Genomic DNA, 14,138 nt, shown 5'->3' with positions numbered 1-14,138 from the left:
CACACACACACACACACACGAGCTGTGTTCGCTTCCCGCGTTTGCGCGTCTTACTTGTAGTTAGTGCTCATTGCATTCGCAATCACTGCGTTCGCAACTATATATAGCTATAGTCATGGTGTTTGGGGGAAGCATTTGAAAAATGTGTCAGCCAACAGTCTTAAGAGATTACATGAAATGTATTCTGTCATAAAGGTCATGGTGTGGATCCATGGAGGAGGATTTTATATGGGGGCTATATCAGAATATGATGGATCTGCTCTGGCTGCCTACCAGGATGTGGTTGTTGTTCTGATACAATATCGCATTGGGATACTGGGATTCCTTAGGTAAGACTGAACCATGTAGTGCTGTGTCAAACTGTACAGTATGTAGCCTATTTATGTTCTGTTCACTAAAGTTTCAAAGAACTTTGCAGTTTTATTTGATCATCAAATTAACTTTGAACCACACATGAAAAAAGGGGTCCAAACCCTTTCTCCCCCCCCCCTCGGAATCTGGAAAAAACAAATATTGTAATATTGTCTATATCTATTATATGTACTGTGCATGTACATATGTATTTTATAATATACTGCTCTGCTGTAACGCATTGTATTGTTGATTTATTTTATGTTGATCTATGTGATGCTCTTGCTTTTTTCATTTTATTTATTGTACAGAACCTTGTAACATTTGTTATGAAAGGCACTTTATAAATACATTTACCTTACCATACCTCTGCAAACGTCTATGTTCCTAAAGCACAGGAGACAAGCATGTACCAGGAAACTTTGGATTACTGGACCAGGTGGAAGCCCTGCGATGGGTCCAAGAGCACATCCACAACTTTGGAGGAGATCCAGGTTCCGTCACCATATTTGGGGAGTCTGTTGGTGGAATCAGTGTAACTGCATTAGTAAGAAGAACACATGAACAAATTATATCTATTGAATTATTAACAATACGAATCTTCGCAACTTTGCAAGTCATTAGACGGTTTAGGTCTAGGAAATATTTTCCATACTTTCAAGAGCTATGCATTTCCGACTACTTTATGGGAAATTAATGATGCAATAAAGTATACGATTGCACATATTAATAAATAGTCCAAGCGATAAACGCACGCACGCACATCACACACAGCACACACATGAGCCATAATGTCACATCGACCGGCTTCATCGGGAATGGTGCGCTCGTATTTTGAGAAATGTTGTATAGTTTAATTTAATTGATATTAATTTATTTGTGCATTACATTTCTCCATTGACATGAATGGGAAAATTAGGGGGGGGGGTGCTCATAACTCCGACATCTCATTAGTCAGACTATGTGGCTTTGCGTGCGGTTATAGGGGGTAGTCGGGGCTAGTCGGACTAACACGCTGTCGGAATAATGAGCCGGACACGGCACCCTTCAATTAAGGTGTTAATATCTTGACCTTTCTTAAATATGTTTTCCTCTCTTTTATTGGCAGCTTCTTTCTCCATTGTCCGCTGGCTTGTTTCATGGTGCAATAGCGCAGAGTGGCTCTGTAGCATGTGAACCTCTCTGCCATAACTCCAACCCTCTGCCTGTAGCCCAGGTTAGTTTTGCAATTACAAATGGCTAGATGAAAGGACATGTATACATGTGCATGATGTGCATAACAAGGCCAGAGTAAGACCCATTATTTTTCTTTGTAGGCTATAGCAAACTATTCCGGCTGTGATAGTTCTACCACTGAGAAGATTGCTGACTGTGTGATGAAGCTGACCATAGATGACATAGTGAAGTATCAGAAAGAGGTAAGCATGTTTGGATCTTGCTGATACATGTCAACATAGAAGGCTCCATCCTGATTGGTTAAGATTGGCTTCCAAAGTTCACAGGAGTGCTCAGTTTCAAACAAAATGCTGCAAATCATGAACACATCGCGTGATTTCCGTGAAATTGTGCACCCACATTCCCACTAGGCCGAGGACGAAATGCCACATGAACAATTTCAACTCAGACTCAAGGTGGCGCTATAACTGGCCGAAAAGTGTTTTTACCTCTAACTGCACGGATCTGTGGATAACTTTGTATGCCAACTCCCTAGAGGCCAAGGAAAAACCTTTGCCTGGAATTTTTCACATCTGCTCTTTATAGGGCCACCAGGAGGCCGACATATGTAAAACACATTTTCTATTATTACTCCTTCAGATTTTATCCAAATTTCACGCAAATCGGTATACACTATCTCCATAGTCATGTGATCAACACGGAGTGCCACCATTTCCCATCTTCCATCCTGATTGGCTAAGATTGGCTTCCAAAGCTCACACGATTCGTCCATTTTGAAAAAAGGCCACAAATCACAAACACAGTGTGCAATTTCCGTTAAATTATACACGCACATTTTCCCTCAAAATCAGCCTCACGGTGGCGCTATAACAGGCCAATTCCTGTTTTTAGCTATAACTGCATCGATCTGTATACAACTTATGTATGCACACATGGAAAAACATTGTACCTGCATCCCTCCAACACGAACCTCCGGCCCAAATCTTCCTCAACAGCCTGTTATAGCGCCACCATGAGGCCACAACCTGACCTGCCCTGGTGGAGACCTGTGCCGATTGGCACTTTGTCTAGTTTTCTTTCATTTGCTGCTTTCTTTCGTTTTAGGGATTTTAGCAGTTTTTGACAGGGGGGCGGGGGCATTCGAGCATGGGGCTAAATATGTATTTTTTTACAGACTTTTATGGCGATTTATTTTTGTATTATTTACTATAGTCCTACTAGACCCCAGGAAATTACATCTGGCCACAGAAGATCACAGGATCTACTGAATGTGTCAAACTGACATATTGAGCCTATGCACACAGTGTGGCTTCCCCCCAGTAGGCTACCTTCACATTCAGTAGATCCTGTGATCTTCTGTGGCCAGATGTAATTTCTTGGGGTCTAGTAGGACTATAGTAAACCATAAAAAAATAAATCACCATAACATTGTGTAAAAAAATACATATTTAGCCCCATGCTTGAATGCCCCCGCCCCCCTGTCAAAAACAGCTAAAATCCCTAAAACGAAAGAAAGCAGCAAATGAAAAAAAACACTCATCTTTTACTTTATCTAATAACAACCTAAAACATGAACCTTGGTTGAAAAAAACTAAAGTTGTCCTTTAAAGTCATACAATGAATATAAAAAGCATGTTTTATTGTCATGAAACCAGGAAACGGATTATTCATTGTATCTTGACATGATGGGATGCTTGGGAAGGAGATAGCAAAAAGTCCTAAGTAATTTATTTTATATCCTTCTAGCTGTGTCTATTGTCTTTTTTTTGGTCTCTAGTATGCAGCACTACTACAAAATAGAATGACTACTGATGGACAGTTCCTTCTCAAATCTGGAATGGAGGCTTTACAAAATCATGAGATGCACAATGTGCCTCTCATGATTGGGTACAATAGTGATGAAGCAGGGTGGTTCTTTTTACATGTAAGTTGACATAATCATAATCCAATACAATCATCCAATCATCCAATCAAATTTGGACACACATACTATTACATTACCCATGTTATCTGAAAGCATGTTCATACATTTATTATCTATACTGTAGCCTATATAGTGGAAACCACAACTGTGGGTATTTTATTTTCCACTCATCATTATTGTTCCAATTATCGCGTATAATTCCATAAAGTCATGTGCTATATCTATCTATGTATAATTCTGTGTTTTGTTATGACAGTTCATGGGTCCTCTTACACTCTGGGTGGATGGAATGGACCGACAAGAAGCTTTGCCCATTATGTCCATGTATACATACCCCAATGTAAGATAACTGGTATCAACAACGTCTGGTATCAAACGTTGTTGTTAAGAACGTTCCTGCCCTATATTTGATTTAACCTATTGTTTTGAACTATTCCACAATGTTGTATAGTTAGGGTCATTAGGGTTGGCTCTGCCACATTTTTGTATACCACACCAAGCATATAGATGATTCTATATGCATGATCCATTCCAAGCATTCCAACAATCCTTGGGCTAAAAACGGCCTTAGCCGTCATCACAAATGTGATGAGGTCAGCACATTTGGGCACATTTATTTAGGCCAACCCATGGATTGTTTTTCGTGTAAAACTAATGCTTGGAATGGATTCAGAATCATGAAAACGTTTGACATGTCACATGCTACTTAAAGCATAATGAAATTTGGAAAATGTTGCCATGTCTATGGTGTGATATACAAAAATGTCCATAACCTTTTTTCGCAGTGTTTCCGGCAGAGCAGGCCTCTCATTCTGTGGACCTTAATGACCAAATTAATTGAGAAAACACAAATAAAAAGTACGGCATCACAGGTTAAACTCTATTCCTTGAGCCTGTTGCCCCCCGCAGGTCTCGCGTTACCCGACTGATATAGTTGTCTGGCTACGCGAGACTAAATGCTCTATAGAAAGTACCTCCCGAACTAAACTTCCCGTAAGGAAGCTGGCATTTCCGTTCACGAAAATATATTTTACTTTTATTTATTTTATTTCCATTTCTGCTAAGCAAAAGCAATTATGTTTAGATGATTTAAATTAGGTTAAATCTGAGGGAGGAAACTGTAAAGGGGAAACGGGAGTGGGGAGAAGGCTTCACTCACTGAAAGTTGTGGCTACAGTACCTTTTGAGACAGTGAGCAGCATTGTCCACACAGAGCTCAATTTAGACCACATCCTCCCCCCATTCACCACTTCCAGTGTTTTATATGTCAAGGCCTTATTGAATGTTCTATCTATGATCTAGCCTGAAGACCAGTGGATGACAGAGCTGTTGGCTGATGAATACATGGGAACGTCACCGGATCATGTGAAAGTTAGAGATGCTCTTACTGAGGTGTTTGGAGATGTGGTGTTTTCCATTCCTGCCATTAAGGTTGCAAACTTCCACAGAGGTAAGATTATAGCTAGGTGTCTTTAGGTTCTGTTTATCAACATAACTTAAAGCTGCAATCTGTATACTTTCATGTCTTAACTGGATTTGAACCCGGGTCCCCAATGCAGGCATCTGCTGCTGAGCTAATACAGAAAACCACATTGTCAACCAGTGGTCCTATAGAGCGGCCCAGGAAATAATTCCCAATGCATTTTTCCCATAGACATTTCAAAACGTATTTATTTAAAGACCTTATAATCGTCGTACAAACCCAACTCGAGTTGCGACAAATCATGACAACAAACAATAAATAACAATAAATAACAAATAATTACAAAGAAGAAAAACAAAAAAAGTGTTGTAACCTGCCGTTTTCTTCTTCTTTCTAAATATTTGTTCGACCCGAAAATCTTTGTTTGTTGTTATGATTTGTCACAACTCGAGTTGGCTTTGTACGAGGATTAAAAGGTCTTTAAATAAATACTTTTTGAAATGTCTATGAGGAAAATGAACGGGGAATAATTTCCTGGGCCCTGGTAGGGGCCGGGACTGCGATGCTCCCCACATATCAATGTCTCAATAGAAGGAATGTAGACCAACTACAACCACCAAAAGTGTATTAGTTATATTGTATGTTCTACCATACTGATTGGTAAAGATAATGTTTTAATCACTAAAACTCAAAGATGAATGGTAACCCTTTGCATCCTTTAACCCTTGGCCTACAATTCACGGAAAAAACTGAATTAATCGAAAAATCTAAACCTCCCGTTAACGGAAAAAACGGAATGACAATCAATATCAGTTATCGCGGGGTCAAAAGAGCAAAAATTAATATTTTTTCGCTAATATCACTAATGTTGGATGTAATTTACCAAAAAACGATCGTGCGCTATCGTGCACGCGCGCCGTCTCTATGTGCGTCGCTGTAAAAAATGTGATATTTTGCGATCTTTTGGGGTTGATTTGAGGTAAATTTGACTTAGTTATGAAAAATATAGCATTAGCTTAGCAATCCGGACCAGCCAAGCTATTGACTAGGGTCAAAATACTACAGGTTGTTGTTGATCGTTGAACCGGAAGTGACTTAAGAAGATCTGTCTATTTTAGCCTAAATCAGCATAATGATGCTTTCCCGCCATCTGGTGGCGAATCGAGAGAATACATTTGCAATGAATGAAAAAAGAAAAACATCTCTTCAATCCACCAGATCTTTCTTGTATGTTAAAACGATGAATTAAAAATATGCCAATTTGTTACCCAAACAAAAAAATTGGGACTGGTAGTCCAAGGGTTAATAGACTTCCAGAGCTCTTGTCATAGTTTAGCTATTATTTTCAGGCCATTTTCAGTGAGATAAGAACATTTATTCACTTCACATTTTAGAACCAGAAAGGGCTGCGTTGCCCAGCCAGTGTTATGTAAGTGGGTTGTAGCAGTTAGGCTGCAAGCAATAGCATGCTTGGGTGGAAATTGCATTTCATCGACATACTCCACCCTAGGGGCAGAAGTGAACGTGCTTTAGGGAATATAGAGGCCCCTCTTAAGACCTTGCTCTTTTTTAAATAAGAAATGGTCCCCTCCCATTAATGTTAGAAGCCATTTCAATTGCCAGCAAAAAGTGTGGAATATCAAAACTATTTGCCGGTCATGGTAACTTTACTCATACAAGATTACTTTATACAATTTGATAAAGGGAAAAGGGGTCTTGTTTCTGCAATAGTGTCATTTGCAACATTTGTGGTGCCCTGTATGGGTTTAAGTGAAATTGCTTTAAGCTCTATGTTATGTTGTTTAACCCATTTAGACCTGAGGACGATTCTACAAATGCCTTCTAAATACTGACAGTATTCTGAAAAACCTCTTTCTATGTCAGTCGAACATTTTCATGTTCAAGGACCCCCAAAAATATATGTATTCATTTTGGCCGCCGACCCCCATCTCAAAATATATAAATACATATATAGATTTGTGCAAAACTTATTTTGAACTGCTTTAACTATTACTAAATATTCAGATATAAGGCCAACAAAAATGATTTTATTTTAAGATTTCCTTTATTTCCACCTTGAAACTACTCCACCTTGAAATTCCCCCATAAAATGGGGTTGTTGTGGCATATAAAAGTTTGAGAACCCTTGCTCTATTCATTGAAATAGTTGCAGAGGACATGACCATTTCCACAGGGAACAGAGTGGGGTTTAACAATATGGTGAGACCCATTGACAAAAGGCACAACATGCTGCCCAGAAAATATGTATCCCAAACATGGATAGAGCAGGAAATGCATATTCATGTCCTTGAGCAAGACAGCATGCCTATGAGGGTGGTGTACCGTGTATGGTTGTGTGTGAATGCACAAAAAAAGTGCATAAAGCACTTTGGATAAATGCAGACTATGTAGGCCATCCTGATTGTTGGCTATTATACTTGATACCTGATATTCTGAAAACCATTAGAAGAAATCAAAGACCAGGTACAGTATGTTGCGTGACATGAATTCATTACTTTCTTTCATCCTCCAAACAGATGCAGGAGTTCCAGTGTACTTCTATGAGTTTGAGGAGACACCCAGCATGCTCAAGAAGAAGAGACCCAGCTATGTTGGCTCTGATCATGGGGATGATATCTTTTTTATTTTGGGATTCTGTTTCACAGAAGATCAAGTCATAGTGCAAGGTAAAACAAGACTAGAATTTGCAGCTCATCATGTACTGTAGTCTATAATGTAATTTTTGTTAACACATCTCTATAATTCTTTCTCTCTCAGACTCATGTACAGAGGAAGATGAACAGCTAAGTAGAATTATGATGAAATACTGGGGCAACTTTGCTCGTACTAGGTAAGATTCTTCAATGTGCAGATTTTGTTTATTGTTTTGATCCAGTAACTATAAGAATGTTTGATTTTTGGAAACTAGGAAACTTAACTGAGGATGTTTGGTAATACAATATAGAAATCAAACTGTGAAATGGGGTTTTCATTTCAGTAATGCAATGACTAATGTACTTCATGCTGTCCTCATTGTTTTTTTTTGTTTGTGTGCAATTATAGATCACCTAATGGAGCTGGCCTGGTACACTGGCCACAGTATGCAGCAGAGAGAGACTACCTCTCAATTGGGATGGAGCAGGAACCTGGTCAGCACCCAAGGAAGGACCGTTACACTTTCATGACTGAAACCCTTCCTGAGAAGATCAGACAACATAGAGAAAAGATGGAGAACAGTGACCTGTATGATCCTGTACTTATTCCTATATAAATGTACCTTTTTTAATTAGGTTTTGTCTGGGTGAAACTCACTGTAGATACTTTTCTCACAGACCAAAGACGGTGCCTGTAGTCCACACAAAACTGGGAAGTCTGAGAGGAGAGCATTTGAGTGTAAAGGGGAAGGATACGGGGGTCCATGTCTACCTGGGAGTTCCGTTTGCAAAGCCTCCTGTAGGACCTCTGAGACTGGCCCCACCCCAGCCTGCAGAGGGATGGGAAGGAGTGAGAGATGCCACCCAACAACCATTCATGTAAGTCATTCATGCAGTTCAGTAGGTATTTATTGGATTGAGTTCTGTTCCACATATTAATACTCTTTTGGTTTGTTTTCACAGCTGTGTCCAAAATAAACAGATTCTTCTGGATCTGATAAAGATGCTATTCATGAATGAAGCAGATATCCCTGACATCTCAGAAGACTGTCTGTACCTCAACATTTACACTCCAGCAGTAGATACTCAAGATGTCAAACTCCCAGTAAGATCCTTGTTTTTCCTCGATGGAATTGGTGAGTGTGATTAGTCAAATTAAAATGATAAAGATAGTCATTGTTCTACTCCCTAGGTCATGGTCTGGATCCATGGTGGAGGGCTATCAACTGGCTCAGCCTCATTGTACGATGGTTCTGCCCTGGCTGCTTACCAGGACGTAGTAGTGGTTCTGATCCAATATCGCTTAGGAGCACTGGGATTTCTCAGGTGAGGAAGATGAATTATGATGATGTCCTGCACATCTGAGGAAGAGGAACTGTGCCTTTGTGACTTGTTTTAGCGATTCCTGATCATCTACTCTTTTCAGTACCGGAGATGAACAGATTTCAGGAAACTTTGGTTTACTGGACCAGGTGGCAGCTCTGCGATGGGTCCAGGATCACATCCACAACTTTGGAGGAGATCCAGGTTCCGTCACCATATTTGGGGAGTCTGCTGGTGGAGTGAGCGTGTCCCTCCTGGTACGATATAATCCACAGAAAAACTATTCTCTTAAACTCAATGACAGACACAGAATGAATTTATAGAGGCCATTTTTCGTTTATTCTATGTTTTGTGTTTCTTTAATTATTAGGCTCTGTCTCCATTGTCTGATCGCCTGTTTCACCGTGGAATTGCTGAGAGTGGCACTGCTGCAATGGATGCATTATTCACGGATAATCCTTTGCCTATAGCACAGGTTATTTAGCAGTTTACTTTTTTATGGCATGCATAAAAGTTAGTAGGCCACAGAAAAAACATATTTTTTTCCCTCAGATATGTCTTTGCAATATTCACTGGCCAAGTTTTATTTTGGAGGTCAATGAGGCTCTGATTAGGATGAAATCTTGCCCAAATTAGTTGTAGTAGTAGACATAAATAACTAATGCAAAAGGCTGCATGGGCACATATAGTCCAATATCCACATTGGAGCCATGCCCATGTCATTCCCAAATGGACCCTGAGATTAAATGTTTGGGTTAAAAATGTGTACCGGTAAATACATGTAGTACATGATGCCAACAAGAGTTTTATATGTTCTTTAAAATCGTACATTTCTCTGATTGTTATTGCCAGTTTGTAGCCAATGTATCAGGATGTGACATCACAAGCACAAAAATGATTGCTGACTGCCTGAGATCCATGGACATTGATGCTATGCTGACTTTCGAAAAGGTTAGACATGTATTAGATATCATCTGCTGACATAAGTTGATCATATAGAATATGTGATTCGATTTCAGTGAAATGTATTGGTTGTTCTGAATGTTTGACAATTACTTTCATTTCCGTACCACTTCCCTGAGATTTCCACTTGCAGAGCTTCCACATCTTAACCCATTCAGTACGGGAACCCATTTTGGTGTTATAAGCATACTTTAGCTGTTGAAAAATAGCAGATCGACAAGCTCACGCTACGAGCTTGTAGATCTACTATTGAAAAGTCGTGAAGATGTGGCGCAAATCTTTGAATATATATTCTTTCAGAGTGAATGTTTTGAACGAAAATCTTTGCTTCTGGCGGGTCACTGGAACAACATATGTTCAGATAGTGGTCGGCGGCCAATTATCCTAGCGCCACGCATCGCAAATGGGAAGAAGGCAATAGCGGGAGGGCGATACTGTTTTTTTTAATTATACCCAGTTGCTTGGAAAGTGTAAACTTGGCAACCTGACTGAGTGGCCATATTTTTTGTTTTGCTTGTTTTTCCCCGTATAAAAGCAAGCATGGCAAGTGGAAATGTTTGTATATACCACGTTGCATTACTGTGCCATACTGTACTGTAGCGAACTGTACAGTATACTGTACTGTGCCTTACCATACTGTACAGTACTGTGCCCTAGTGTACAGGGCTGTACTGTACTGTACCGTACTGTAGCATACTGTGCTGTACCGTACTGCTGCGCCCTGTGTATGTGTGTGTGTGTGTGTGCGCATGTGTGTGAATGTGTGTGTGTGTGTGTGTGTGCAGTGAAAAGGGGACAGGGTGGGGAATGGGAAATCTGTGATGTAATTTGCATCACAGTGAAATGTTGCGCAATAACAGTGTGTCTGACAAAAGTAATATGTGTGCAGTAAATATGGCAGTTGTGGGGAAGCGATGTAGTGCAGCTGGATTGGGGTGGCGTGCAGGATATTTTGTGCATGGAGAGATGTGTGCTAACTGAGTGGTTTGGTAGGAGAAGGCAAGCGGATAAACGGCCATGTGCTTGTGTACCCCTGTCCATTAGGGTAAAATGATGATATTTGGGGGTCCTTGACATGAAAATGTTAGAGAATGTTAGAGAACGAAAGCCCCCATGCGATTTACATGGGGGCTCAAATTGTTTAAAAACAGAAACATGGGTTTTTCAGAAAACTGTCATGATTTAGAAGGCATTTATAGAATCGTCCTCAGGTCTAAATGGGTTAAATCTCTTACACCTTGGTATGCTTTTCTCTCAAGGAAAACATGTATCACCGATACCCCGTCACCGTTGATGGAAATTTCATGACAAAACCTGTGGATGAACTGTACCAAAACCATGAACTTCTTAAAATACCTTTCATAACAGGCATTAATAATCATGAAGGGGGCTGGCTACTGCCTATGGTAAGTACATGTGGCATTATCTTTGATATCATTGTATTAGAACATTCAATGGATTATTTTGAGTTCACTTACTTCATCTTCAGGTCTTTCTGAAATATATTGTTTTGATTTTGTTTTTCTTTTCTTTCTTTTTTCTACAAAAAAAAAAAAAACAATCTTGCTCATCTAGTTCATTGCTCCCCCAAACTGGACAGAGGGAATGGACCGGGAACATGTCATGCCTATTCTAGCCATGTTCTATCCCGATGTAAGACAAACACTGTGTTGCATGGCCTGAGTTTTGTCATGTTTTCTATGATTATAGACATAATAATCATAATAATCTCTTTCTCAAGCTGAAAGATGGCTCAGTGAAAGAGCTTGTGGCAGATGAATATCTTGGAACCTCTGGAGATCGACTGAAAATTAGAGATGGATTTACAGAGCTGCTTGGAGACATGCTGTTTACCATTCCAGCCATTAAGACGGCAAATTCCCACAGAGGTAAGTAAAAAATGTTGTAATCTTAAGAATGGTATTAACCCGTTTTCCCTTGAATATTGGCGTTGAAACTCGCATACCTCATTTTGTCTACAACCAGATGCAGGTGCTCCTGTATATCTGTATGAGTACCAGCATCCACCCAAATTCCTGCAGGAGAGAAGGCCAAGCTTTGTTGGATCAGACCATGGTGATGAAATCATCACTGTATTAGGAAACTGCTTTATCACTTCCGATGCCGAATTTGGGAGTAAGTGCAATATTCAAAAGTATTTAATTCATGGAACATAATAAATATAGAATTGGCTCTGGGTGCAGTATTCAAATTGAAATAATTAATAGAACATAATAAATATAAATTTGGCTCTGGCTTTCCAAGAATCAATACCCTTTTGAAAGTGTACATCAGAAGCTTCACTAAACCATTTTCTTAATCACTCTACAGTATCATGTACAGAAGAAGAGGAACAGCTCAGCAAAACTATGATGAGCTACTGGGGCAACTTTGCTCGGACGGGGTAGGATTACACTCCTATACACAGTGGCCGTCATTTATGTGTACAACACAGCGTATATTTTAGACCAGGAATGCGTTTAAGCCAAAGTCCATGTGAGTTTTATCAGGAAATCCTATACAGCTGATCCTAGAGTACATTTGGTCTGTCCTTTGATAAATCTCACTGCTGAAACTGACTGTCAATTTAAATAATACGCTCAAGGGCCAGTATGTTATAATTAGATCATAAAAGTGTAAACCGCAATACATGCACCAAGTTCTGACATCAGAACACTTTTTCCAGAAAATATGTGTGTGTGTGTGTGTGTGTGTGTGTCTGTGTGTGTGTGTATATATATATATATATATATATATATATATAGAGAGTATATATATATACACACAAACACAAGGAGCATGTATTGACCTGTAGTCACTATATATATATATATATATCATCATCATCATCATCATCATCATACTATAATTGAGCGAATGTCTGAATGTCTGTCTGTCAGAAACACCACCTTATCTCCTCATTGCCTGCACCAATCGCTCCCACTTTTCACACAGGCATTGACCATAATAATATGGAGGTCTTAACGAAGCCATTTTTCCAATAAGATTAATAATGAATTTATTAGTGAATAAAAACCCGTTTATTTGTCCGTGGTCTATCTCCGACCGAGCCACACTATTAGCACACATCTCTCCATGCCAAAAAAAATCTGCACGCTCCCACAATCCAGCTAGGCTACTTTTTACCGACGCTACTGTCATATTTACTGTACAGATATTGTTTTTACATCACCCATTTATATGAAATAATAATCCAACCGCACCCAGGGCGCAGTACCCCCCGCGGCCACCAGGGGGTACTGAACAACTCATCTCCCCGCAAATCACGTGTCACCAGTGTCACCAGTGAAATGCATGTTGGGACGGACACAGACCCACACTGTACATTTGGGAATACCTGTGCCACAGCACATACTTTCTGTGCTGCATGTCAAACTGGGGTCTTTCATACTTTTCAAATGGGGGTCTGTGGGCTAATAAGTGTACAATTTACAGTCCTTGCCATGTAAACATTTCCCTACCATGCATTTATACAAATATTTTCATGTTATAGTGCTGTATTTATTCACACAAAAAAGACACAAATATATTATACAAGTTAAAATGAAGAGCAATTAAATATATTTATGGGGGGCAATAGTCCATACAACGGGTAAGGACTATGTATATTAATACAATAAACAAGCAAACAGCCTGACCATGGATCACACCAAAGGACCTGCAACATGACTGAGGAACACGTTCCACTTCAAATCATATTTATCCAACTGATTATTCATCTTAAAGGATAACCTCTCCAAAGCAGCCACAATACCAATTGTATCAATGGTATACTTATGATTGTACTGCAGCATTTAACACATTACCCACACTGAACATCATTTGCTGTTCATATATTCAGAACGGGTAAGGACTAGTATATATAAACAAATCATTATCATCCTAATTAAGAACAACCAACTGTGTATGTACTGTAGGTCACCTAATGGAGCCGGCCTGGTACATTGGCAGCAGTACGGTGCTGATGAACACTACCTGTCCATTGGGTTGGAACAGATGTCTGCTCAGCACCTGAAGAAGAACCGCTACACCTTCCTGACTCAAACTGTTCCTGAGAAGATTCACCAGAGTCAAGAGAATGTAGAGCACACTGAACTGTAGTACGGACAGCACTCCTCTTTGCATTTAGTCTGGCAGCCGACAGGCTTCTTTTGTTTAAAGCGGGAAATTTGGTATAGTATTTTTTATTGGCCTAAGGGTTTTAGCCCAAGGAGTGTTTTTTGTTCAAAACTAATGCTTGGAATGGATTCAGAATCATGAAAACCCCCTAGTTTGTCACATGCTACTTAAAGCAAAAGGAAAG

At 39.7% G+C, this 14,138-nt stretch overlaps 1 protein-coding gene across 1 annotated transcript in view; it reads left to right on the top strand.

Moving 5' to 3' along the window:
- The window catches only part of LOC310857121 (cocaine esterase-like), a gene marked incomplete at both ends in the record, with an annotated part of 15,118 nt that extends 1,182 nt beyond the window's left edge, over positions 1-13,936 (top strand). Inside the window, 20 exons of the mRNA XM_083762734.1 lie at positions 196-329; positions 745-898; positions 1,460-1,567; positions 1,668-1,769; positions 4,754-4,901; positions 7,412-7,561; positions 7,653-7,725; positions 7,938-8,117; positions 8,207-8,407; positions 8,492-8,633; positions 8,721-8,854; positions 8,955-9,108; positions 9,222-9,326; positions 9,704-9,802; positions 11,074-11,220; positions 11,390-11,467; positions 11,556-11,703; positions 11,801-11,950; positions 12,146-12,218; positions 13,753-13,936. Of these exons, the coding sequence (XP_083618860.1) occupies positions 196-329; positions 745-898; positions 1,460-1,567; positions 1,668-1,769; positions 4,754-4,901; positions 7,412-7,561; positions 7,653-7,725; positions 7,938-8,117; positions 8,207-8,407; positions 8,492-8,633; positions 8,721-8,854; positions 8,955-9,108; positions 9,222-9,326; positions 9,704-9,802; positions 11,074-11,220; positions 11,390-11,467; positions 11,556-11,703; positions 11,801-11,950; positions 12,146-12,218; positions 13,753-13,936 (2,664 nt within the window). The remainder of the gene's footprint in view (positions 1-195; positions 330-744; positions 899-1,459; positions 1,568-1,667; positions 1,770-4,753; positions 4,902-7,411; positions 7,562-7,652; positions 7,726-7,937; positions 8,118-8,206; positions 8,408-8,491; positions 8,634-8,720; positions 8,855-8,954; positions 9,109-9,221; positions 9,327-9,703; positions 9,803-11,073; positions 11,221-11,389; positions 11,468-11,555; positions 11,704-11,800; positions 11,951-12,145; positions 12,219-13,752) is intronic.
- Positions 13,937-14,138: the final 202 nt, after the last annotated feature.

Source organism: Protomyctophum parallelum, assembly GCF_964188405.1.
Source record: "Protomyctophum parallelum genome assembly, chromosome: 4".
NCBI classification, from domain to species: Eukaryota; Metazoa; Chordata; class Actinopteri; order Myctophiformes; family Myctophidae; genus Protomyctophum; species Protomyctophum parallelum.
The sequence above is the reverse complement of the archived record's forward strand: the minus strand, read 5'-3'. Positions and strand labels throughout refer to the sequence as shown.